Genomic DNA, 27,931 nt, shown 5'->3' with positions numbered 1-27,931 from the left:
CAGTGGTTGTTTCTATCCCTAACTCACATTTCAGAACTATTTTAAAGCACTAATGCTTTCATCTGCAAATGGTAAATTATGCCTTTAATGATGCTAGCTGGAAATAGACGAGTACACCTGCGAGTACATGACCCCATTTTTCAGCATTCGATGGGGTGATGTGCATTATGATCATGATGCAAACAATGCCTGTCAAAATTCAAGTTGTATTTGTCCAGTACTATAAATTTTTGAAAAACTAATTTGTTTCAAAGTACAAACTAGATATTCCTGGAAATGTGAACCAAACTGAAACTGTAAGATAATGCTTACTCCAAGAAGAAATTTATTCAAAGTACTTTCGTTAAGTATTTCCCCAAAGCACTAATATCACGCAACAAAAAATTCTATTGGTTATTTTTTCTACATTTGCATTAGCCAAGCCCTTGTGATTAACATGCTTTTATTAGACTGAAACTGAAACTCATCTTCACTGCTCACTCAATGCTGTACTACGTGTTCAGTTGTATGATGGCTAAGTCCAAGAGAAGATTTTTGTTTTTGTTTTTGACAAGATACAATGTACACTGTACATTGTAGATCTATTACATTTGGCTCTGAACATTACAAACTCTGTTTGCTGAGATTTTGTAATATCAGGTACTGTGTAAGCTGTTATTTTCACAAGGGTTTAATTTTTCGTGAATTTCGCGAAGAACAGTTTGATCGCCAATTTAACAACACGTGAAAATGTCTCCATACGCTTTGTTATTTAAAAGAGCATTAACGTAAGCGTCGCTGTCTATTCGCGGAAACATCTCACAAAAACGTAGATGACCTCGTCATTCGCGAAAATATCTGTAAGCAAAAATAACAGTGTATACAATGTACAGTATGATGATGTTACCTTCACACTGCCCTAGCATCAAAATGATGGATATTCTCAAGTGATTGAAGCTACAAATGTAGCAGGCTATTAAGTCCAATGAATGTAACATGCCAGACCCTTGATAAAATTTCATTATCCCACAAGAGAACATTTGGTGTTTCACAAGCAAGCTGGCCCAATGTATTTTTAGCATCCTGTCACTTACAATGTATGTTCCTGCAATTGATTGTAGTATCACTTTTTTTTTTTAACTGTCCTAAATTAGCAGCACAGTGCAACACATTTATCATACCCTTTAGATGTCACATGCAAGACCAACATACGTACATTTGTTGATGTGTATTAAAGATAATAAAAAGTTTTGGTACCTCAAAAATTTCCTTGTCTTAGTTTGTGTTTCGGGTTAAAGTACCTTTCATATAACTAACACTGTGAGACTTACTCGCCCCAAAGTGCTCTCATGTCTTAGTAATCATGCAATTAACTGCGACCAGCAGCCCCATACGCATAGCGTAATCGGGCTTCGCATTGTAGCATTCAGGATCATGACAGATTTAGTATCGCGGGATAAATGTTAACTTAAAATCCCAAAAATTCTTCAATTTGAAGACTTACCAATTAAGGTGAAGTATTGAAAACAGGCTTTGGGCAACGTTTGGTTCTGCCTATAGTCCCTTTCTGTTCGAATTGATGACTGAATGTGACTCCGCCGAGAGGACCTTGGGAGAGCTACATACACCATGTACACTGAATACTACAGCCAGTGCATGCGAACACATCACATGCGCACAAATTTCAAATCCCATATCAACGGATAAGATGTTTGTGTGCGCATGCGCTGGCCGTAGTAGTCAGTGTATGCATCGGTCCATGGTGTATGTAGCTCTCTCAAGGTCCTCTCGACCGAGTCACATTCAGTCATCAATTCGAAAAGAAAGGGACTATTGGCAGAACCAAACGTTGTTCGAAGCCTGTTTTCAATACTTCAACTTAATTGGTAAGTCTTCAAATCGAAGAAATTTTGGGATTTTAAATTGACATTTACCCGCGATACTAATTCTGTCATGATCCTGAATGTTACAATGCGAAGCCCCATTACGCTATGCGTATGGGGCTGCTGGTCGCAGTTAGCTATGCGTACAATGGGCTGCACGCTGCTGGTCGCAGTCAGTGGTTTCGTACAATATTTATCGACGCTGTACGGCGACGGCTCTGGTACGAAACCATTATTGCATGATTGTACTAAGACATGAGAGCACTTTGGGGCGAGTAATTCTCACAGACAACGTACTTTAACGTGAAACACAAACCAAGACAAGGAAATTCAGGGATACTTTTGAGGTACCAAAACTTTTTATCATCTTTAATAAAACAACCAGCATGTAAACCAATCTTACACTTAGACAACACTGGTGTGCTAATCATATCAAATCTTTGTTTTTGTCCACATTGTAGAAAAGTTCTTTTTGTCATTTTCACCTTTTGAGCAAAATCATGTACAATAGTATTCTTTCTAGTTGGCCATTCAGAAGGATGGGAATTAAATCACCTGCAATCTTTGTCCGTTACTTAATGCATGTCTCAGTTTTTGCTATTAAAATGCTGCTGTATAGACATGATGTACAAAGTACTGTTTGTCTTAAAAAGTAGCATTTGCATACTTGTGAATAATTTCATCGTAACATTTGTATGCATGGATTCACATAAAAATACTAAAAACTATTGTTCTTTAAAAGGTCCATATCTACACACTTCTGATGAATTAAGAACAATAGCTAGAAAAGCACTTGGAGAGCACAGATCTCCGTCAAGCTGCTCAAGAAGCCCTGTGTTTACCTCATCAGCTTCCTGCTGTGCAGTGTCTTGCCCGAGCAGAGCATGCCCTTTTAATAGAGTGCATACATGCAAACCTCAAATATGCACAACTTGAAACCCAAAGTTCCTTGACCCTATCTTCCAAAACATTAAAAAAAAAATAAATCCTTTAAAACTTTGTAAAAATTCCCAGACTACCAAAATCTAATCATTTGTTCCTTGTGCCCTTATCAACTTTTCCTGCAAGTTTCATCCAAATCTGTTCATAACTTTCGATTTATTATGCACACAAACAAACAAACCAATGCCGACAAAAACAGCCTCCTTGGCGGAGGTAATAACAATACACCCACCTTTGGTTGTTTCCTCATCTGAAGTGTTGTGGTAGTCCGTTTGCTTCGTTCTGTTGCGCTTCTTACCCATATCCGAAGATCCAGTGGTGTTCTCCTTTACTCGCATTGAGCCAATATCCAATGTCACATCACTCGATTAAAAACTGTATGGCATCTACAGCAAAAAGAATGACGCTGAAATAATTCCAAGCCAATGAGTACTAGATACTTTAAAAGAGTGTGGCTCTGTCAGTTTTTAACTCTTGTCTTGTCACACTTAGTGTGAGGTGAAACAGCAGTCTTCCAGCTTAAACAATATTCTGTTAAAACAAAACAAAAATAAAAAGCAAGCAAACAAGTTTAATAAACTCACAACACACCCATTACTAAGCCAGGTTCTTAAATCAAGTCTGAACAATTTAAAACTGATCACATAATTTCCTTATCTGCACACATATCATCACCAGCCAGAGAGAAGCACCCTCAGGCTTGTGCACTCGAAAAATCACAAAAATATGTTATTACATCATATGAAAGAGCTTTGAATACAAAACTGTCAAATTACGTCACAACCCCCCCCCAAAAAAAAAAAAAAATAAATAAATAAATAATAATAATAATAAAAAAAAATAAACAGATAAAAAATAAAATCAATTTGGGGTCAAAACTTCACCCCCTTTAGTAAGCCCTTCTGCCAGGCAGGTGATGACAGCATTTTATGCATCTCATGCATCTTGCAATTATGATCAAACTTTTTCAAGCTACTCAAGATGTATTTCACACCCATCCACTACTTGTTCGCTCCACTCCCTCAGTGGCTTGGATACGAGTACACTTGCATAACAAAAATTTCAGAACCCACAGATGTATTTTTCCAGCTGCTCAGAGCGAAAAATTTATTGCATGAAAATAAGGCACTACATGTAGCTTACGAGTGTCAACAGTTTCTTATATAATTTGGTATTTATGGTTTTAAAAGTTTCTAAAATGGTCTAATGTAGACTCAGCAAAGGAACAATAAAATACTAAGTTCACTCAGGCAAGTAGGTCTACAATTGTATAGGAGGGGATCCGTGAAGCCAGACAAAGTTTCCGCAGAACATATCCCCGATGACCAGATACATGTACAGACCGATCTTTCGGTCAAGTTTACAATTAGCACAACTGAATGTACCAACTGTTAAATGTAATCAAATGGTCGAAACGAAGAGAAACATGTACTAATCTGTCTTCTCCCCTAAGTTCTCCTATGTATGGAAACAATCCATGATAATAAACAAATGCCTTACAGGTTCAAGGTGGTCGGTACAGGAACTGTGCACACAGTGTATCTATAAAATCTAACATTAAATTTTATGCATGCATGCATGTTGTGGGCTATGTTAGACCCTATTTAGACTTAGAGTAAAGCTACCAGTTTTCAGCCACCAACCAGAATTCAGACACTTATCACTAATCACAAGCCAGTGAATTCTATTGTCACAGCAACATGCATATCACATCATCTCAAAAGTTTACTACTCATCGACCACCTATTTTTAGATCGACCACCCTTGCGCAATGACTTTCTCCTGTATAAAAAAATGTGTGGGACAGGGTGCAATACGCTGGAACATTCTATCATGAATACAAATCAAGAGAAATCAGGTAAATAACCTGAGGAAACAGGAGGAAAAAGAACTGAAAAAAATTCTCATTAGTAATTTAGTACATTGTATACATACATGTATTATTGTTGTAGAACACGTCTTTGCTATTCACTGACACTAGATTTACGTGCTTTAATTTCATCAATGGGAGAATGGGCGGTTGATTATAAAATGGTGATTGACGAGCTTGCACCGGTGCTCAGTAAAAAATGTCAGTTTTGCTTTTGTTGTCGAGAATTCCGCGCGTACGGTAGAGTCAACAATCTGAGCCCTGGCCCCGGATATGATAATTTATATGAATCTATGGTAAATTATTTTCTAACTAGCTCTCAATTAAGTTGAGTGAAATCAAATTAGGATATGTACAATGCAATTAAAGGTGACTCCTGAGAGATATTTTCTAAGATACAAGGTATTTCAAACAATAAGTGGTCGATGATGAGTACTAGTAGGTACAATTGTATACAAATGTAGTTGGGTGTCCAACACATCGACACCTTTATGTTTTTTCTATCAATAGAAAGTATTCTAGATACTTCCAATATCTCACAATTTGCCTGAAATTTTACTCACATGTGCAGAAAATACTCTGAATTCACAAGCATGCATTAAAAATGCGATTTGCAGTACACGCTCCAAGATAACTGCTTCGAACACGTGGGTTATTTTGACGCACTCAGTTGCGTCATACTCCTAGCGTGGTTTTGAAACCAATACCCATACCCTCCATTGACAATACGTGTGAAATGCACATAGGAATGCTGTGCATTTAATCTACGGTACAATTTACATGTATTGTTTTGCTGTTGATCTTGTTTGTTATCGGGTTTTTCAGTATTGAATAACATCATCAAATCCCCAGTGAAGAATGAAAAAAACACTGGCACTGCGCATAGTCTCATGCGTGAAAGTTCGTTTTTTATGCGCAATGCTATGAATAAAGGGGTGTCGGTTTCAATATATAGTAAGGGTACTAGGTCTCGCGCAGGGACCTAATGATCGCGCATAGCGTTAACTGCGTATAGCAAGCGATATTACGCGTAGAACTAAGCGCAAAATTTGCCGATACGCCCATGGAATAAACATACCTAACTTACCGCTCAACATGAGAAGGAAGCAGGTAAGAAATTTTGATTTCCAACAAATTTTTCACTAAATTTCCAATTTTTCACTTTGTAATTTACCTACCTAACCTTAAAATCTGTTCTAAGAATGTTGTAGCCTGACGGTGAATTAGGCGTGTCGTCTCGCTTGTCTCGTTCGTAGTCCATAGAATTCGTAATTTGTTCGATCGATCGTTTACCATGTGACGTCATCATACACAAGAACAATGTATGCTGCCAGCTACGCTGAAATACTGTTAATAAATGTTGTTTTAAGTCAAATTTTAACACAACGATTATAATATTACAAAGGAATAGATATTTCAGTCTATCGAAGTTGAAGTGTGATTTCAATTTGAATTTGCTTGTGATTTCTTGCGCTAACTTGTGATATATTTGTGACAGGGGAGGGCCATAATGATACTGAAGAAAAATTAGATGAGAGTGTGACAAATGGGTGACGAAAATGAGAGGGTGACGAATGGGTAAGCACACACACAAACACACACACACACACAAAAAAAAATGTTCATATTTTACTTTTTTCCATTTTATATTACGTGTATATTATTGGTTAAAGTGATTAGAAATATTGTAAGAAAACTTTATAAATGAAAATCATTAATGATTATGAAAATATCAATGACAAAAATAATGATAATAATGATAAAATGATGATGGTGGTGGAAGTGATAATAATAATAATGAAAATGATAATGATGATGATGATGATTATGATGATCGATGATGGTGGTGGTGATAATAGTAATAATGATAATAATAATAATGATAATAATAATAATAACACATATAATAATAATAATAACACATATAATAATAATAATAACACATTTAATAATAATAACAATAATATACACAAGTTAGGTAAAACTGCTGTTGCTTAACAGGGACAAATTTAATATCAAGTGAAAAAATATTCTACGAAAGCCGGAGCACGTTACAGCCGCAGAGGGGCAGACACTTTCACGCATGAAACTACAGAGGGCAGCTGCGCGATCTTTACATACCCCGAGAAATTGAACGCATAAAAAAAGTCCGACATACAAACGGCGACAGCGCACTACTCCGTCATCGTATCATCAGGAGATTCTGGGAGGTGATTTTTCTGCATTTTCGTGATATTCATTGAGAAATTCAGGTACGACTATGGAATAACTTCTATTATAAGAGCATTTCAAATTTTCGTGCGCGATATCTAGACCCCTCAACCATACAGACAGTGTGAGTGTCGTCTGTCGATGCGTTGCATTGGACACCACCACACCTAACGACGTGCGACGTAGATCTAGGTCTAGTTAGACTGGTCTAGTCTGAGTGCTAGATACAACTCATAATAGTAATCATGGTTGATAAGTTATGTCTCCAATTATTGTTCACATTCACAGTCATCTAAACACCACACATTTAAATTTACAACCACCACCCCAATGGCCGCGGTACCGCGGGTAGCCGTATCAGCGTATTAACAGTTAGCACCACACCTCCCTGCGTGATCGTGACCTTATATACAACCAGTGCATGCAGAGTGTGCATAGGTGGAAGTTCTCTACAACCGACTACATACACTCACTACTACTTTACACACGATTCATTCTCGTGTCCCACGGCCACACCATGCCAGTGATCATCCATCCGATCCACCACCACATCTCTAATAACGTCAGCTCGGTCTCTCAATGTACACACCCCCTCTCTGAAAAATCAATAAAAGTGTCATTAAATGAAAATCACAGCAGTACAACGAATCTCGATAAACCGGACATTAGGCTTACTTGGTTATAGCTCAGCTTGAGATATTTTGAGCCCACACTGCATTCTAGAATCAAAACATGACCGCATTGGCACCTCTCCTATCCTTGCGAGAAGAGATGATTTCTCACGATCTCTACACCGGAAGCAATACAATCCTCGTTTCTTTCCCTAATCAAGAAATATCTAGATTAAAAAAGCATTTTTGTTTTGGCTATGACATTTTTTTAATAAACAATAATATTATATTCCTTGAAAGAAATCAAAAAATAAAACTAGTTAATATTGATGGAATAGCAAAATAAAAATTTCAAAAGAATAACAATAGTGATAAATGAGGATGATATTTTAAGCGATCGTGGCAAAATTTGATTGACCAGCATGTCGTCTGTAGAGAAATTAACGCGAAATGCTTAGTGAGGACGATCACCGATGTGACAGCACGAAATTTCCGTAGAGGTAAATATTGTCATCCGTTGCTTTTGATATTAAAGTTATTTTGCAGGAAATGACAGGACCTTTACGCCATATCTGAAGTGGTATTTGAGAATCACCGCTTTCAGTCCCATCAATTGCAAATCGTGTGTCATTTGATTTCCCTATTTGAATCTCCAGGGACCAGGCAGTAACAGACGTAGACTCAGCTCGAGTCCAGTGCAGTGCAGTGCAGTGTGATGATGCGCAGACAACATTCAGGGGAGGCGATTAAGTAGACAAAATACCCCAGATCTTGCCAGTGATTTAACTTGGTGAATAATGGACCCACCTATTGGAGCATGTTGGATTTGGAGTGTGTGTGTTCAAAAATCAAAATGGTGTTTGTGTCTCACTGACACTGTCTGTGACTGTGTGTGTGAATTTATGTGACCGTGCACATGTGATTGTACAGCCAGTGGGTGGCAGACTGACACTGACAGTCCTGTAAACTAAAATGCTTGGATCTGGATTGTAATGCCAATGAATGAGTACTCGATGAAATAACACTATGTCACTAGAACAATCTACAGTGTAGGGGCGGTACCTTTCGCTCCCTTCGCTCCCTTCGCTCCTCACTTCGCTCCCTGTGTGGGCAGCATGGGCATTAGTATAATGATGAATAATTCTTACAAAGATTATGCCGATTATGTAGTGGCATTGATTTGATTTGTTGTAGCATATAATTAATATTCATTCACTACTCTTGAATTTCCAAATATTTGCTTTTCTAAATCAGGTCTGTGATCACAGGCTACTCTTGACATGCTCCTAGAAAAAACGATGGTCTTATAATATTAGTGCCCTCCCACTGTTGGTTTTCCACTGTACAAGCGTGTACCTGTATTGCAAACCTTAATGAATTCAAACTAAAGGATCTTAACTTGAAGTGTACGCTCAGACTACATGCTGATGCTCGCTGTCATTTTTATTCATGGTTGTCACTAGTGCAGTGTCAACAAGGAATTTTAACTTATTGTAGCTACACATCTGTATCACACGTTTACCTTCTGAAGGGGGAATGGAGCACTATTCACTTCACCCATTTTTATAAATTCAAGCAAAGAAATACATAGCCTGAGTTTGGTGAATAGTAACTTTTTTTGTACAGAGTACTGGTAGTCCCTGTTGTTTGCTTGTTTTATTCCTTAGTACTGGTTGAGGTGAGGATTCAGGTTTATAACATTTTTTGGTGACATAAGGAGAAACCTCTTATGAAATATGAAAGAGCATGTAATTTAAAGAAGGATTCAACATTTATTTGATGAAAATTGGCCTTGAAATGGCTGAACTATCCAAAAAAGCAATCCTAATGAAATTGACAGGCCACGACTTTTATTAGGATCTCTTTGTTTTACCTTGTTGTTAGATATATCTCAGTCATTTCAAAACCGATTTTCATCAAATAAACTTTTGATTCCCCTTAGAATTGTATGCTCTTTAACATTTCATAGAGTGGTTTCTAAATATCTTGCAAAATGTTACAAGCTGAATCCTCGCCTCAACCAGTACTGTACAGTCCCTTTAACATCTGCTGCGGGTGTCCCTAGGTCTGTGGGAGGAAGCATTAAGCAGGTGCATGGCTAGAATGTCATTAAAGGACAAGTATACCTTCATGTACATAAGGATTGAGAGAATGCAGCAATATTAGAACACATCAGTGAAAGTGAGGAAAATCGGACAATCCGTTCAAAAGTTATGAATTTTTAAAATATCTGCGCAGTCACTGCTGGATAAAAAGACTACTACAGTGTATGATGTCACATGCGTACAACGATATAAGGAAAATGAAAAGAGAATTTCACAAAACTTTACTTTTTGAATAAAGTGCAAATTTCTTCAACTTGTGTACTGACGTATCAGGGTAATATTATTCCCCCTGCCTTCTGGAAGAGAGAAGTCGAGTGTTCTTTTGTTATGCGAGAAAAATGGAAATATGTTGGATTGTTTTTTATTCTTTCTTTATAACGTTGTACACATGTGACATCACAAGCTATAGTAGTCTTTTCATTCAGCCGTGACTGAGAAGAAACTTCAAAAATTCATAACTTTTGAACGGATTGTCCGATTTTCCTCAAACTTTCACTGATGTGTTCTACTAATATTGCTACATTCACTCAACCCAAATGTCTATGAAGGTGAACTTGTCCTTTAACACCCACTCTCCATGCAAGGAGATCTTTGACTTTGGTGGGTCAATGCGGGTCAGGTTGCATATAATTTTCATGTCAGCCTTGTTACATTCAGACCAAGTCATATTTCTTTCTTTTTTTTTTTTTTGTTATTATAAGATCAATATTTTGTTTATTTATGATGCAGTTTCCTGGATACTGAGTTACATGTAACAGCATCTCTGCTGGCAGAAGACAGTGAGCAGGATGCCGGCGCTAAATCGTGGTATGATCTTTCAGCTGGCTCTGCTTCTACTCATTGTCCCAGCCCAGTACATCCTGACTCAGTGGAAGCCCATTTCTAGCACTGAAAGGAATCTTGAGGTCAAAGGGTACGTGAACCTTGATGGAATGTCCAAAGGGGGGGGGGGGGGGGAGACTCCCACAGATGCACAGATATAATTATAACTTTGTGTTCAGTGTTACTGTAATTTCAATAATATTATTGAAACCTTTGTAAAATTGCTTTGCATAGTACACAAAATAAAGGTGTGTCTTTAATACAAGGTCTGTGTGTGTAGTGTGCCTGTACATGATTTACTGTAAAAGTGTACATATGTGTAACTGTTCACGGTGTAGAAACTTTTCTCAGAAACTGGCACGAAAATAAAAACACTCCTTTCGTTGAGAACATACAGAGATGGAGGCTGCAAGCTGCAGGTCCTGTGACCCCTCCCCCCCCCCCCCCAAAAAAAGTCTTAAATTCATTTTGCTCAATATAATTCAACATCGGTAGACAAGCATTGTTCAGAGTGTTTGTTTTCTGTGTTTATCCTGTGTTGGAATGTTTCAAATAAAATTCTTATTAAAATACCTTTGTTAGATGACACAGTGGTGAGTTTCTTTTCATTTTTTTGTTTGTTTGATTGATTGTTTTTGGGGGAGATAAACACACACTGGAAAATGAGTAAATGATAAATGATAATTTGCATCTAATAGCCAAGCCAGAATGCTCTTAACAATGCAACTGTTGAAAGAAAGCTGCAATGTGCATTAAATAATCATTGCTTCATCGTCTGTTTCCAACTGATTGGGGGCTATTCTCTTCGCAGGCTGATTGACAAATTACACCTTTGGAAGGAAAAGTTTTTCAACCCTGAGTGGTGGCGGAGGAGAGGCCAGAATGCCTGGAACACACTCTCAAACTTCATGGACCACTTTGAGAAGTACGGGGAGAAGATCCTGCATGGCGGACCAGTCACAGATGATGACATCGATGATGACCTGGAAGGGGAATCCCCTGCCATTGAAGTCCTGAAATTTCGGCAGAGCAATGGGTACTATGGAAGTGAGTTTTTATAATTTCCATTGATTATGACTTGTGACTAGATTGTATTCATTTTTTTTTCCAGTCCATATCAACAACTACAGCTGAACATAGGATTAAATAAATACATAAATGTATATCCATGCAAGCTGACACCAGTGCCATACGCTTGTGCCATTTGGTATTCATGTTGATACAGTATTTAGCATGTTATTGTTTTGTTTTTTGTTTCTTTTTTTTTTCTTTTTTTGAGGGAACAGTGCATTTGTAAAGTACTTTGCATTGCATGCTGTGATGCCATCCCCCCTTAAAAATCTGCAACAACATCGGACACTATACGAATCTATAAAGACCGTTTCGGTGTAATGTCATTTATGGATATTTCTTGTGTTACAGTCTAGTAACGAAGCATTTCATTCACCTGCTCCCTCCCATTACATTCCATAGGTAAGAATTCGCTCAGTTGTTGCTATGCCGGGCAAGTCTCCCGCACGCTTTGTGGTTCTTTGGGCAACTTTTGTGAACAAAGTATTCATGAAATCTGAGTACATTACAGAACCGGTCTATTGTATAGTCTGAATAAATACTGCGGAATAATTAAAGTAAGTGCCAACAGTTTTCTCCACATTAACATGCTTCACCAAAATGGCAGATAATAATCATGCCTTGTTTACAAATCCCTAATTATTTCCCTTTCTTTTTCCTCAGGCTCAACGGAACCGAGAAGTCCTCGACCAAGACATGTCAAATTTCGGGTTGGTCAGGTCGTCCGAAACAAAATGATGGGGTACAGGGGAGTCATCATAGGATGGGATTTAACAGTAAAGGTAGGTACATGTATTTAGCGCTGGACCAAGGAAATGGGAGAAGAAAAAAAAAATGTCTCCTTGGTCAGCAGTTTTCCCTCTTCACCGATTATTGTTTCCTTTTATGAACGCTCCCACAATCAGAAAGCTTGTCTAAAGTTTGTCCAACATACTGTAGCCACAACTTGCATTTAAAGTTTTGAAATTTGTGTATCAACCAGTACATATTCAATTTTTCTGCATGCCTATATAAGAAAGGCTTTTCGTGACAACTTTACAAATTGCCCAAAGACTTGCATGGCATAGCAACAAGTAATGCATGTAAAGTGCATTCCAAACACTGAAATTCATTAATTGTGTACAAGTGAATGCAATCGTTACCAGGCCCTCAAAGGTTGGATACACAAATAATATCCATAAATTTGGTTACATTTAGAAGCAAAAACGGGGCATTTTGCTTGGCTCTTTTCAAGGTTCTCGGGTAGAGAAAAGTAAAGTTTATTTACGCAAAGTGGCCTATTTAGAAATGCTTTTCCATGAACTGGTGTGAAAAAAGGTCATAGATTTTAAGACATCAGCAAGTAATCAATTTAATGTGTCTTTCCCAGGCCTTGTGATGTAGAAAAGCCATTCGTTTCAAGACAGAAAAAAAAAAGAAAAGATTTTGTTCAGAATGTGTAGGAACCTCCAGAAACTGAAGAGGCTGTCAGAAGAAAACAGAACTTGAACTAAAGAACTTGAAAAAAAAAAAATAAAGAAAATAGATTAGAGCAGTTTTCCTCCATGACCAGCTGACTGTTTATAAATTTGTTTGTAAGATATAGATTCAGAATATGCTTTTTTGATTTACAGCTTTAGGATGTTTTCTCACCTTATTTTCTATTAGGCACCTGAAGTATGGATAAAAGAACATATACCACCGGAAAATAAAGTAAGTTTTAATTGAAATTTTATGAATTCAGTCAAATGAATGATACGTAGAAGAAAATGCTTAAAGGTGCATGACTCTTCATATTGCCTTTTGAATACTTAAAACATTGTATTCCCAACAAAAATAGCGAAGAGGAACTTATTTTGAGTAATAACGCCTTTCTCTGCATACAAGTACCTACAGTATGCAATCAATGTTGCCTTTAAAGTGACATTTATTCTCGAGTGCCAATAGTATGCAAAAGTGAAAGGCCACAGGTGATGATACAAGATTTCACATAAGATAAAAGATGAGAAGTTCTATTCATTGAGGCAAAGCTAAGTTGACAAGACCATTTCATCTTTGACAAAATATGAAATTTTGTCCCATTGACCAAGAAGAGACCATTTACCATTTGTTGTTATTGATTAATTGATTTACTAGGGAAATGTTTCACCATATGGCAGCCACATGAAGAACTTTTGAAAATTTGAAACATATCATCTTCACTCTGCAAACATTTTAAGAACCATGCTTTCTCCGGTTGTTTTGAAATGTGGGTGATTATTCATTTTGCATACATTGATCGATGTGGTATTGTGCTGATTTAGTTATAGCTTTCGTGTTTCACGTTTTCATCAAACATGTTCTCTATGCTGCATGCATGTTGAGTGCCTTAAATTGGTCTATTTTTAGTTATGCCGCAATTTTAGAAAGAAAGTGAAAAGGAATTGCACACATACATAACTTTTTTTAATAAATCTGTTTATGTGTAGGAGGCCATTATGTTATCATTTAATTGGCATATGTGGTTGCTACTTTACCACTGTCAGTAAAGAGAAGAAAAAAACCAACACTCAAAATAAAAGAAATGAATAAAAAGTAATGAATTTCTATAATTTACTGGTTTGGACCAAAGTTGGTCATTAAAACCAACATGACCATTATGTTGAATTACAGATTAATCTCCGTCTTCCATATTAAACCCTATTGGTTCTTTTTGTTCACTTTTTGTTGCATGATACGTTGATGTTATATTGCCCTCTTCTTCTTTTGTGGCTATTGCATGTTTCATCCCCAATATCCCTCCTTGCATGGTCCCCTGCTGGAGTCACTTGGATGCATTATCATCAGATCAACAGCCCACATCTTAATACCAGTTGAATGATATGCATGATGCTCTTTTATGTTATACTTAACTCTTCTGTTAACTTTCCCTCCCTTATGCATTCCTTGGACACACCCTCTTCCATTTCTCCCCCCATCTTGCCCCTTTAGCACACCCTATCACACCCCTTTTATGCCATTCTGATCGATCTGCGCGATGTTCACATCCCAATCTTCCTTGTTAGCTACATTAGCGAGGCGGACCTCGAATTAATGCATGTCTCCACCATGGTGAGTATGTGATGTTGGAATCGTTCTAAGGCTGTAGAGAATTGGACTATGGTGTTGCAAGTGGTGCCCTGTTTATTGCGTTCATGATGTGGTTACACCTCTGAGGTAATTGGCCAGAGCATGTTTTGTCTGGAAGAATTTGAGTTTTAAAGAGAAAGTTTTTTGATAGTCAATCAAGATTTTAACTGCTGAACAGCAGACTTCCAAGTTTGCTTTGCATGGACATCTCTCTCTATTTCTGTAGCAAAATTCAACAGCATCACAAAGTGGAGCAAGCAAGCGGATATTTTAATATTTGACCATGTTGTAGTTTGTGCAAAAAAGGGATTTCCCTCCCCCCATATTAAATGTTTATCAAAGCTTTCTAAATTTGAGAGACATGGAGCCTAGAGAGAGATGTGCAAAGTAATGTACATACACAACAAATTATACAGATTTGTTAGGTGTTTTATCACTGCCAGAGGTCATGATTCATAGTTAGACTTGGAATTGTTGTGTCAGCTTCTCAATCTAGACCTGTGAGTCTTCTTGTTCACTGCAATGCTGTGTGTACAGTTCCTATTGTGACAATAAATCTTCCTTTATCATGACATGAAATAGATCAGGGCACAGCTTTCACTATAGTTCAGATTTTGTACAGCTTTAAAATCATGTCCTGTTTTCTACTTCTTCTTTGTCTTCTTTATACATGTATGTTTATTTACTTCTCTTTTGAAGTGGAAGAAGGCGAGTAAGACTTTTGCTGATCCATTCCCTTAAATTGCAGCGTTTCTTGTCTCAGCCAAACTACATGATTCTGGTCAATGGTCAAGATCGGCAGAGCTTCACCACGGCCTATGTCGTTCAAGAGGCTCTGGAATCTGTAGAAAATGTTAAGGTAGGCCCAGCCAAGCCGGCCCAGCCGAGCAGGATGCTTCATAGGATGAGCTTTCTCATGCCTGCTGGGACAAATATCTTGAGAGAATAGTTGCCTGATTTCAGTCCAGGCCCTTGACGAAAATTTCTGTCTATGCTGAGTTTGTGTGTTTCACTAACATCACTGAAGCTGATTTGATGAGCCTTCTACAAGCTTGTACATGCTAGCATTGACGTTCACGTGCCCCTTCAAAATACTATATGCAGTTTGTTTTGCTCCAAATCTATTTTCATGAATGAACAACTCCCATAGCACAAGTGCATGTTGTTAACTTCAAGGGGGAATATCATTTACTTTTCTCCTGAAAAGGGATACTACTTATCTCATGTGTAAATCACTGATTCTTAATCAAGTTGTTTTTGTTGCAACTTATCGTCAAATTGTCAACATAGATGTTAAAGGCACATGGTCCCGGTGGTTTAGTCGAATGCGTACTTGGGCGCACGGCGCAAGTTTCCTATAGAGACCAACGCTATCAACTCCTCTTTAGCGCTTATGTTGTGACCCATTTCCCCGAGTCCAAAGAAGTCCGATCCACTGTAGTCAGTGGTCCGATTCGGCTGAGGGGGATGACAGCTTTAGCAAACTTCTTTTGTGATGTCATAATAAGAAGCACATATGCACACACCCTGGCATTACTACAGACTGTGTGATGCACAGAGAAGACAACAAAGGCAACGTTACCTAGCAACACCTACGCGCTTTACTCTTGATGACAGCTCAATTTCTGCAATCTTTGTATCAATGCTAACAGTGATCGGCAGTATCATCACCAGCGCCCTCTACACTACCGGGACTATGCGCCTTTAATAAAACACTCATTATTCAGTGTTTTAGTAGTAGCGGAGATGATAAAATATCATGGGTATACATACCATGATCTCCTGATAAGTCAGTTGCTGCTTATATATATCATTCCATCGATGCTGTTTTCAATTATGAATCTAACCACATGCAAAGTTGTCTGAAATTATTTATTCATGAAATATTATAATCATGAATAATACTGCACATAAAGTGTCTGGCATAGAGGCAAAGTTCATGGGAATGGGGGGGGGGGGGGAGGGGGGAGTGGGTACCCTTGGAAAACTTTTTGTGCATTTTCATTCATGTACCATCTACTGAGTTTTTGATGCCTCTAGAAAGTGGACTTGTGGGTCAAATAATAATGCCCATTGGACCAAATTTGCAAAAAGGTAATGTGGGTCAAATATGTGGTTTAGCTAATTTCGTCCATGGACTAAAACAAGCGCGAAATAGGCGTACCTTTCACGTTCCCATATCAGTGCTCATTTTAGAGGATTAATGTTTATTGTTCCTCTCTCAAATTAGCATAGAAAGTCTTTTTTTGTGTATTGTTAATTTCTGTTTGTATGTTTGTGTGTGTGTGTGTGTGTTGTTGTTGTTTGTTTGGGGTGTTCACAAGTTAATTTTCACACAATTTCAGAGATACTTGTTAGCACATAGGACTGTATCACTCATGTTGTCCAAACTGGAAGCATTAAAGGGATCGTATAGTTTTGGTTGAGACCTAATTTCAGGTTTCTAACATTTTTTTTTTTTTTTTTTTTTGGTGAGATAATGAGAAACCTCCTATGAAATATAAAAGAGCATGTAATTCTATGAGGAATTTAACGTTTATTTGATGAAAATTGGTTTTGAAATGGGTGAGATATCCAAAAAAGAGCAATTCTAATAAAGTGTGGGACCCACACTTTATTGTGATTGCTTTGTTTTACTTTGTTTTTGGATGTTTCAGTCATTCCAAACCCGATTATGCTCTGTACTATTTCATATGTGTTTTCTTGGTATCTCGCAAAAAGTTAAAAGCCCAATTCTCATCTCCACCAATACTGTACCATCCCTTTAAGTGATGTCTGTGTAGGCAACGCTAGAGGCTCCACATGCATGCTTCTGGTGTGCAAGCATTTGTTGTACACACCTTACAATACCTAGTAAAGTATGTCAAGTGTTTTCAAAAGATATAATTGTCTTGCTCTTCCAGAGTTCACTTGTTGAACTGCATTCATTGTTCACTAGAATGTTCACATTTCTTTTTTTTCTGTACTCACTCAGTGGTCTTATGAAAAAAGAAAGAAAAAAAGCGATACATTCTATTTGAAGATCAGCCTTTGAAATTTTTTTTCCTTTCTGTTCAAGCCAATGCTGCTACAGTTTAACACCCATTGTTCTGTTTACCTTTGTTGTTTTTTAAGCAACGTTTCTGGGTCTTGTATCTTAAAATAGCATACCATTTTTTATTTTTTCTGTGGGAGACAGGTTTGATTATTCAGATGGGCTTTTCTTGTTTTGCTCTCATCAATTACTTCTTTTGGCAATTGCTTTCACTATATGTGATTCTTTTCTTTTTCAGTATATACATCTTTTATTTGTATTAGACTGCCTTGATCATTTCCATTTTCTTCCACATTTTCCTGTTTCTCGTCTGGCAGGTTGAACATTCCCAGATCGATGAATACTTTGAGGCGTTCGACGGCTCACGATACCTGGCGAGACCTTGGTTGAAAAAGATTTACCCACACGACCAATGACAGGCAGACATCTCTGTGTTCTCTGTTTGGGACCAGTCATCAGCCTTTACCGTTCACATGTGATTGAGTGAAAAAAAAAAACAAAAAAACATAAGTTCTTCTACAGCAATAATCTTTATGAATAGGTTGTGAATAATGTTGAGAAGTACTGGAATGGGTGGATAGAATTTGTGTCTTTAGTGTTCTCCTGATTTTCATCTCAAAGGTATTTAACTGTGTGCACAACATCGTAAAATTAAAGTGATTTATTCAAAATGTGTGAAGTGAGTTCCTGTTGCAGCTTCCGAGGGTTTGCATATAACCATTGTTCATCATGAAATCTTAGTACGGTATTAGGGATCCACCACTGAGGTACTCAGTCCCATCCGTGCAAAACTGTGTGAGCTTGCTATGTTTTGTGTAATGGCCGAGTAGGGGATTAATTTACTTCAGGGATATTCATTCTTTTCTTTTCTTTTCTTTTTTTTTTTTGTAAATGATACAAAATCATATCAGCATTCCCTTCCATGTCATTGTTGACGGCATTCAGAAATTTCCTGAAAACTTGTCACATCAGTCGAGTTCACTGCAACGTGCATCGCATTTCAATCATGGTCATACTGACTTTCTCCATCAGTATGTCAGTTAACATGTGGTGTCTACAAAAGTTCAACAATAAACAGAGAACAAAAATGCTTTCTCCTTTCATATTCTGATGATGTGGTGTTCACAAATTGTGAATTAACTGAGATGTGGCATTTCAAAGTCTGAAGGCAAATTCCAGGAAGACCAAGATTAGCAAGGGAATTCTCCTAGGCCTGTGAATCAAAGGAACTATCTCACTATGGCATACTCCAAGTTGATAAATTATTCTTTGCCATGCGATGGTGTATAGGTCATGAAGCTTTGCAATGTGATTTTTATTCATTGTCATATAAATCCTTTACTGTTATACAATGTGTGATATATTTCTCAAGTGCCTTTTACAAGATTTTCTATGAGAATGTCTTGTGTTGGAAGAAGACTTTGTGAATTGACGGTGTAAACTTGAAGGCCAGAACATTAATTTACCATGGACTTTGTGATATTCATATATTTATGAAAGTATGTCAAGGGGAATTCATAGTATATTATGATCTATAGTTTTTTTATTGTTTTTCTTTTTTTTTCTTCCAGTGTACTTCACTGCTACTGGTCTACCATGTTGCAATATGAATTTCAAATATCAGTAGTACATTTTAGATTAACACTTAACTCAAGTTACAAGGTATTCAATGTTTGTAATTCTGTGAATTCTACAGACCAAAATAAAAAAGGGGGTGTATTTTGACAGCAGCTTCATGCTCTCTAACTTTTCAGGATGTAAGTGAAGAGTTTTCAAAACAAGTTCAATCCATTCTTGTTGAGATATTTGTGATTAAAGCTGCTATTAAAAAAACACCAAAGAAATTAATACGAAAATACAGGATATTTTTAATCATAACTTCTAGAATATTCCTTGTTATGTTACAAGTGAGGTATTACTGGAAAGGTTTAATTTTGCTCTATCTGCTGATGGACTTACTTTGAAATGTTTAAAAATAGAGCTTAGACCATTTTGCAATAAAACTCTTCAATTATAAAACCAAATTTCGGAGGGGGGGGGGGGGAGTTGTAGACTTGGGTGAAAATCCTCTTCAGGATTGAAGCATTATTATGGTCAACCAAGCATTTTAAACTTACCAGTACTGACCTTTTTCAAGAATGAAAAAAAAGTTGTAGTTTATGTGTCCAGTATTGTCAAATATTTCAAGTCGGTTTGAAGTTTGGTATAAGCATAGAGCTACTCCATGGTATAAGTAGACTACTTATGTAGAAATAACTTTCCCTTTGCAGTATGATATGGTATTGCATGGTACAGTAAGGTATGGTATGATATTGACGGAAAGATCAGTCTGTATCTGGTCGTCGGGGTTATGTTCCACAGAGACTGTGTCTGGCTTCAAGGAATCCCCTGATGAAGTCGAAAAATGATAAAAGACTCCTCCGGACAGACAGATTTTTCTGTCTGGGTATGATATAGTACAGTGCAGTATGTTACTGTAGGGAACAATACCAGCATTTAAGATAATAGTATATGCTGGTATGGTGCCAAAATAATGATTTACACAAGTATATGATACAAAAAGTACATGACAGCATATTTGATTATTGCTTGCAAGTTCTCTTCTAACAATGTTGACAACACATTTCTTCCTCTCATCAGCCATTTTGATATGTTTTCAGTCAAATTTGTAGGAGCATATATACACGTAGCTCCATGGTATGACTAAATGCAGTACTCAAGCCAACCACCGTAATTTGATATCTAATAGTACAAGTACAAAGGTTTATCACATACTTACAATTACCCATTCTTTTATCATTATTGTTATTATTTTTAGTTATGTTTGACATGGGACAAGTGCAATTAAGACTATTTAGAGTTAGGTTTCATTGAATGCTTGTTTTGCTCCATTATACTGTCGTGCTTCCAAGCAGGCTTATTCATTTAATCAAGAAAGTGTCCATGTATATAAAGCAGTACATCACCTCACTGCCTAATGGTGTGTTTACACCAAGCAAGATACGGGCGACGGGCTGGGTTTTTGCTCTGGTATGCCAAAAGGTGGCATGTCTGGTTCTGTTAAAAAGTATCAGTAATTTGGTACAAAATCACCCAAAATTTTATTCTTATGTCAAAATCAAGAGCAACAAAATCAACAGTAGAAGATTAATTTTGTAACAAAATTATTGGCGGGGAAGTGATATTGTAACAGAACCAGACATGGTTCTTTTTGGCACACCATAGTAAAAACCCTGTTCTGTGCCAGATTTGGTGTAAACGCAGCTTTACTCTGACCATGGAGATTGAAAGCTTTCTCTTCAGAACCTCACTGCTCTGATTATGAGATTCACTCAACCTGCATTCACACTGGGTCCCACCTCCAAAACCATAGCATGGACGCTCATTTGGACTTTGGCCCCCAGTCCCCGCGAAGCTTGTCGGGCCCTTGGACAAAATTTGAAGGGGAGAGTGACTTTGGGTCGTAATTGATAGCGCCCAGCTATGTTCATCAGATGTGCACATGCATGAAGTCTGGTGCCAAGTGGCAGATCTCGCCCCAAGCCCTGATTGCCCCCACAGCTCAGGGACAGTCGAGATAGCTGTGTGGATGGTCAGTCATTAAAAAAAAATAATAAGATATCTCCTTCTGTCCCAGCAATGTGAGGTCTAGTGTGAACGCGGGATAGTGGTGCAATTTGTCTCATGGATATCACTAAGATCAGACAGGACACTAAGAGTTCCATGGTGGTGTAGGCACACCCAGATAAAGAGAGGACTTTGACATGGTATCCTCTTTTCAGTTGCACTTTGATTTTGCACTGCTTGATGGTGTATGCATTCTGAAAGCTACTTTTCTCAGAGGGTCTGTCGTTTGCTCATATGTCTTGCTGTTCCTTCTGTTTTCCCTCTTGTCCTTCAGAGTTGCAAGGAATCATATGATCTTCATACCAGAGAGGCTGGTATATCTTTCATCTGTCTGGTATGATGAACCCGAAGGAATACTGCCCTCTTGAAGGTTTTGTTCACGAGGTCAAATTCTGACCAGAGCATACAAATGTGTACATGCAATGCGTACATCCAATTTCGTTGATCCTGTCGTAAGTTCAGCCCAGTTCGTAGTCCATTGCATGTTATAAACTTTGGGGGTTTTTTTAATGAAAGCAAAAGCAAAGTAAACACAAAAACAAAAAATGGAAATCTTTCATATAGTCAAGGGAAAGTTTGTAGAACTGTTGGAATCTTTTGTACAGTATACTAATTTTTGAAACAATTCTACTTCATTTACTTGCCTTATTTTTCTTTTGTTTTTAGTTGTTATCAATGCCATCAACTTGTCGACGTCGACCTCTCACAAGTCAAAAAATTGGCTAAGTCAAAGAAAAATTCAACCTCAAATGGATATAAATGTGATTATTCTATTGCATAAGATGAAATCCATATCTATAAGTCAGCTCACAGGCAAGGTTGACTGTACTTTCACTGTTAAGTTTCAATATATCATCAGAGTGATTTTTGGCAGACTGGTGCACTTTTCTGTGAGCAATACAAGACATGAATAAAGTGTTGTCTTCCAGTCAAATTCATGCTTGATATCTTGTGCAAGTTTTCTTCACGTTAAGAGAGCATGTTAAATGAAAGAAAGATATGAGTGAGGTTCAGGTGTGAGTTTCTTCAATTTGTCTCCCTCTACAAATTAAATTTGTTAAGATTACAATTGCTGATCTGTTAATTAACAAACATGTCGGAAAAAAGGAACCAGTGGGACTCAAACCTCATTGTGTCACTGCCGGCGAACAGGAACAGCCTGGTGGTAGTGTCGCTGCCTGGAAAGCAGTAGATGACAGGTTCGAGTCCCACTGGTTCCTTTTTTTCCGACATGTTTGTTAATTTACAGATCAGCAGTTGCAATCTTAACAAATTTAATTTGTAGAGGTAGACAAATTGAAGAAACTCACACCTGAAGAGAGCATGTTTTTACTATGTAGACATGAAAAGAATGTTTGGCTATGATTTTGTATGACACAGTGTCATCACTGGTTCCATGGAGTTCATTTTAGCTGGGATCTACAATTGCATTCATACAAGTATAGAATGCAATTGTAGACTCCAGCTAAAAGGAATGTTTGTATGAATGTACATTGTATGTATGCACGTTTGCATACATACAATGTACATTCATACAGACATTCCCAGTCAGTTGTTTGTTTTTTTATTCTATGTTTCATGTCATTTTTTTTTTTAAGTGGTAGCTTGCTGGGGAAAATGGCAGTTGATGGGCTGTTGATTTGATGATTATTTTATTTCCATCACACATTATTTTGAACATACATTTTTAGTACAATGTACAACTCACTATTTCACAGTGGGCTGATTCCACAGTGCAATGTATTGTCTTGAGACTTCCGAGCCGTTGTTTTGTTTCAGCGTATTGTGTGTAAAGTATTTGCGTTCTGAATGTGCAATGAGTTCAGGCCTGTTGTAGCTGGCAGATACCTTGGAACTAGTAGACCAGAAAGATATGTGGGTAAGCCCTAGAACAGCTTTACAATGAGATTGGGTTTGTGTGATGGAATTCACCCACGCATCAAGATTACTTTAATTGGATGGATATTATTTTGTGTTTGTATGCATGTGTGTGCTTGAATTGTAGTCATACATGTAGTATTAGACAATTCCCTTCATCATATGACTGAAAATCCCATGCACATAACCTCATAAGTTTAGGTGTGTTCATAAAGTTAAAGTTTCAGCATAATCAATCTTGTATTCAGGTGTAGGGGGTGGGGTGGGTAAGCTATGGACTACAATGTACGGTATGTCTTAGAGTTCAACACAAAAATCTTATTGATATTCTGGTTAATCAAAAAAAAAAAAAAATCCTAATACCAATTGTAAGACTACTATACTAACATACATGTATTACAAACATATTGAATTGTTTGTAGAAAATCAGACGATCTGTTCAAAAGTTTTGAAAGTTTTGGTGTAGCCATTGCTGGATGAGAAGGCTTCTAGTATTCATGATGTCACAAATGTACAACGATAAAGGAGAACAAAGAAAATTCAACATTATTGATATTTATTATGAAAAGTACACATTTTCTTATCTCATTACTGACATATATTAATACGGTGATATTATTCCCTCCTGCTTTGGAAAGAGGTATCATACTCAAGTTCTTTGTCATTGTTCTAGAAAAGCAAAAATATGTTGATTTTTTTCTATATTTTCACTATAATTCAACATGATAATGTAACATTACAACCATAGCAGTCTTCTCATCTCGTTGCGATGGCTGCACAAGAACTTTAAAAATCTATCACTTTTGTACAGTGTCCAATTTTCCTCGAACTTTCGCTTCTGTGTTCTCCTAATATTTCTGCATTAACCACATGTATATGGAATTTCGTTTGGAATTTCCCCCTTTAACAATGGATGGGGAGGGGTGTTTTAGAGCAAACGATGAAAGTAGGTGGCCCTGTAGGACTGACTACGCATTTGCACACTCATGCTGAACACAAGTTTCTGTTTTAAAAAATGGTATCTGTCAGCAAGCAAGTTATAAGGTACTGTACGAGCTGAAATTTTCACGTACAGATATTTTCGCGAATTGCTACTTGGCGGACATTTTCGCGTGCTGTTAATTTCGCGGTTACGAGGGTCTAACTGAACTTAGTTAATCACGCGTTGTTATTTTCGCATGTTGTTATTTTCGCGGTTCGAAGGCGATTCGCGAAATTCGCGAAAATGAAACCACCGCGAAAATTTCAGCTCGTACAGTATTACCAGATGTTTTAGAGACAAAAACAACAAAAAAACAGAGAGGTCTTATACATGGAGACAGCCTTACCTGTCAATATTAAAATGGAGTCTATTTTGGGCTAGAACAGTACCCTCTTAAGGTAAGAGATTTGAAGTTGCTTGCTGAGACTTAACCCCAGAGCACCCTTTGATTGTATACCTCTTCCCTAGAGTTGGGTGTACTGTGGCATGTGCATGCTTAGGATGTATGAGCATATGTATGAATGTAATTTATGTATGTATGAATTGTCTGTACAATATGTATGAATATATTTGTATGTGAATATAAATCTATATATTTATGTACTTATATGTTTATATATTCAGATATTCATATATTTCTATATTCATATATTTGTATATTTTATATATTTATATATTTTATATATTTATATATTTATATATTTATATGTTTATATATTTATATGTTTATATGTTTCTATATTTGGTTGGATTTGTACCGGCATGCAAACATACATGCACTCACACATGCGTCATATGGATATATGACAGAATGGATGAAGGAGACAGCATGCAGACATCCCACAACCACCGAAGAATACCCTGGATGACAAAGAGCCAGACACATAGACAGATTGACAGATCATGGGGAAAAAAAGAGAGAGAGATTGATGGAGAAACAAGAATAAAGTTGAGAAGAGATAGAGAAAGAGAGGAATAAGGAGGGGGGGGGGAGATGGAGGGGGGTTGAGGGAGAGAGTGATAGAGGTGCTTAGGTCAGGCATTTGTGGAGTCCTGCTGTGCAGAGGGTTGGGTGTGGGACCATTCAGCTTGGCAAGAGGCCATGTGGTTGCTAAGTAACAGTGATTGGTACAAGTTCATTGCCAGCCAGAGAAGGAGTCAACATGATAATTTCTAGCCATGTGTTTTGTGTGGGTTTTTTTTTCTCCCTTTTTTTTTCTCCTTTTTTTTTTGTAAGGGAAAGTTGTGAGTTACCTCATCAAAGGTAATACGTGTACTTCTTTAACCAGTATTTGTTTTATGCACAATCGGATTAAATCCAATGCCCCGTATTTACTTCTCATAGTTGTAACTTCTTCCCTTATTTTTCAAGGTAGGTTCTCTAATGCTTTTGTGGAAATATTTTTTTTTTTTACGAATTTTCTCTTTCTCTGCTTGTTGTGCATAACCTTGTACATATTAATGAATGATTCAAATGGAGTAAATCTTTGTGTTGTCCTTTTTTTCATTATTCTTTTGTGTGGTTTCACCATTTTCTTTTTATGTATAGGTCTCCTATAAAGACTTCCTTTTTCTTCTGTATCAGTAATTGTCAAACAAAGTAATAACAAATGATTCAAAAGCTGCCTTGTTCAGTCTTGGTGCTTGATTGTTTTTGCTGCAATATTATATCAAATCTATTAAAAGAAAAAAAAAGGAAACTTATTTCATCAAACAATGTATCAAGGTCCTATAGCTGGCACTTCACTGCTGCTGTGGTGATTGTGATACATCCCTATATATTCATACTATTCTTTTAATGCAAAAACATCATAATTATCATCCACTGAGAACACAGGTGATCACACGCAGCGGAGATATGAAGAGATTGTTTGCAAAAACCGATAAGTCCATATTTGCCAAATGGAGATATGTGCGATTAAAGGTCAAGAAAAATAAAGAGAATAATAAGAAAATTTTTGTTTCTTTTGACCATAACTTAAAAAAAATGTACCTTTATATGTAGTGACCAATATATCATTTAAAAGGTATTATTTTGTACTTTATGACAGAGACCGTACTTCAAAATCTTCAAAAACGGACTTATCGGTTTTTGCGAACAAACTCTTCATATATAGCACCATTCATTTTCCTTCCTATGATAAAAGCTCAGTTCCTTTCTCTGGTAAAGCACATTTCCCTTTTTAGTTCAAAACAGAAAGTGCCTCTTTATCGAACTCTTTGTGTCTCATTGCCAGATTTAATTGGCCTCAGTTTTCTCATAGCAAGAGAAGAAAGTGAAAATATTCAAGGAACTAGAAAAGCACCACTGACAACTTTTTGAGTCATTTTGCACACAGACAAACAAACGCAGATGAAAACATGATACATGAGGAAAATAATATGCTGATAATAGGGGGAAAAAAGTTACACAGTCATAATTACTATGACCGCATGCCTCAATACCCCCTGAATATAGAGCTAATGCCCTTTCGATTATCAGGTGATGATTGAATTGTGTTAATGACAACCACACGGATGCTATATTTATAATCTCCGCACAAATTCTGCAGTTATGCCCTTTTGGTTCTAAAGGTGATGATGTCATGACCTCAATGGTCTCCCATGCCATATCTCATCCATTTTTTTTCATTTATTTATCTTTTTTTCTTTTTCTTTTTTTTTGGGGGGGTAATTTTGGCATATATTTGATTAGACAAAATCACATCCTACAAAGACTTGTATTGATGTATGTAAACAATATGTCACAATTTTAAACACCTTTTGCAGATTATAGGGGAGTTATATCAGTCAATGAACCTTTTTTTTTGGGGGGGGGGGTCTGGTCTTTCTACAGATGATGTAATGGGAGAACCACATTGCTTTATTTTAGTGATTGTATTTTTTAACAACTGTTTCATGGAGACATGATAAACACATGTGTGGGGTTTTAATTATTCTTTGTCACATTCCTCCATATCGACGAAAGTGTGCCCTAACTTCGTATAGCTTCTCTTCCCAATACTTTTCTTACCTTTCCCTTGACCTCCATTCTTCTGCACTCTGGTGCTGAGTGCTCTTTCTACATTATAATGCTGCCGTAGCAGTCTGTTATTCTTGCTTATTTATTCGACGTAAGCTCAGTTCTTTATATTGACACCGTCTGTTGACAAACCCTGCCCTGTGACAATTGTTCCGGGGATCTGCTTGAGAATAGAACACAGCCAGGCTTTAAGACATTGCACAAACAATGCAGTGCCCACTTGATTTTATTCAGGGCCCATGGTGTGGGTGTGATCCAGTTGACCTTTTGGCGAAGGAGCTCGGTAGCAGCTAGCACTCAGGCTCTAACTCCCTGGAAATCTGGCAAATACCAGTCTATGAATATGGAATATACACTGTATTATGAAAGATCTACATGGTTTGCACTCAAATTCTGCTCAAATTAGGCCTACTACAATAGGGTAAATGCATTTGCATGCATAGACGAGGCTGCATGGCACAATCAGCTCTAATGCCTGCTGAATGTGCATTTTCTGGTTTCCCTCAAAGGAATGGTATAGTTTATTTCAGCTGAGATGGGGCTTCACAGGTTTCCAACTTTCTTTGTGAGATAATGAGAAACTTCTTATGAAATATGACAGAGGCTTAATAAAAGGTGGGCCTCACCTAGTCCACCTTGCTTTACTTTGTTTTTGGATATCTCAGCCATTTCAAAACAGATTTTCATCAAATAAACTTTGGATTCCTCTTAGAATTGTATGCTCTTTAATATTTCATAAGTAGTTTCTAATTACCTCACAAAAATTTAACATCTGATCCAATCCCCCCCCCCCCCTCGATCTCAACG

The 27,931-nt window shown here is 37.2% G+C and overlaps 2 protein-coding genes across 2 annotated transcripts in view; one reads left to right on the top strand and one right to left on the bottom strand.

The window, feature by feature from the left end:
• The window catches only part of LOC140242552 (ubiquitin carboxyl-terminal hydrolase 16-like), a 38,879-nt gene extending 35,727 nt beyond the window's left edge, over positions 1-3,152 (bottom strand). Inside the window, exon 1 of the mRNA XM_072322296.1 lies at positions 3,037-3,152. Coding sequence (XP_072178397.1) covers positions 3,037-3,142 — 106 coding nt within the window. The 5' untranslated portion in view covers positions 3,143-3,152. The remainder of the gene's footprint in view (positions 1-3,036) is intronic.
• A 7,208-nt stretch (positions 3,153-10,360) lies between these two features.
• On the top strand, positions 10,361-18,046 carry LOC140243050 (uncharacterized). Its single transcript, XM_072322789.1, has 7 exons — positions 10,361-10,514; positions 11,235-11,470; positions 12,158-12,276; positions 13,142-13,186; positions 14,444-14,563; positions 15,330-15,440; positions 17,933-18,046. The coding sequence occupies exons 1-7, from the start codon at positions 10,390-10,392 to the stop codon at positions 18,029-18,031; spliced, it is 855 nt and encodes a 284-aa protein (XP_072178890.1). The 5' UTR covers positions 10,361-10,389; the 3' UTR covers positions 18,032-18,046.
• The last annotated feature ends 9,885 nt before the right edge of the window (positions 18,047-27,931 follow it).

The sequence above is a fragment of the Diadema setosum genome, chromosome 19, assembly GCF_964275005.1.
Source record: "Diadema setosum chromosome 19, eeDiaSeto1, whole genome shotgun sequence".
In the NCBI taxonomy this organism is placed as follows: domain Eukaryota; kingdom Metazoa; phylum Echinodermata; class Echinoidea; order Diadematoida; family Diadematidae; genus Diadema; species Diadema setosum.
This window is presented reverse-complemented; position numbering and strand designations above follow the sequence as displayed.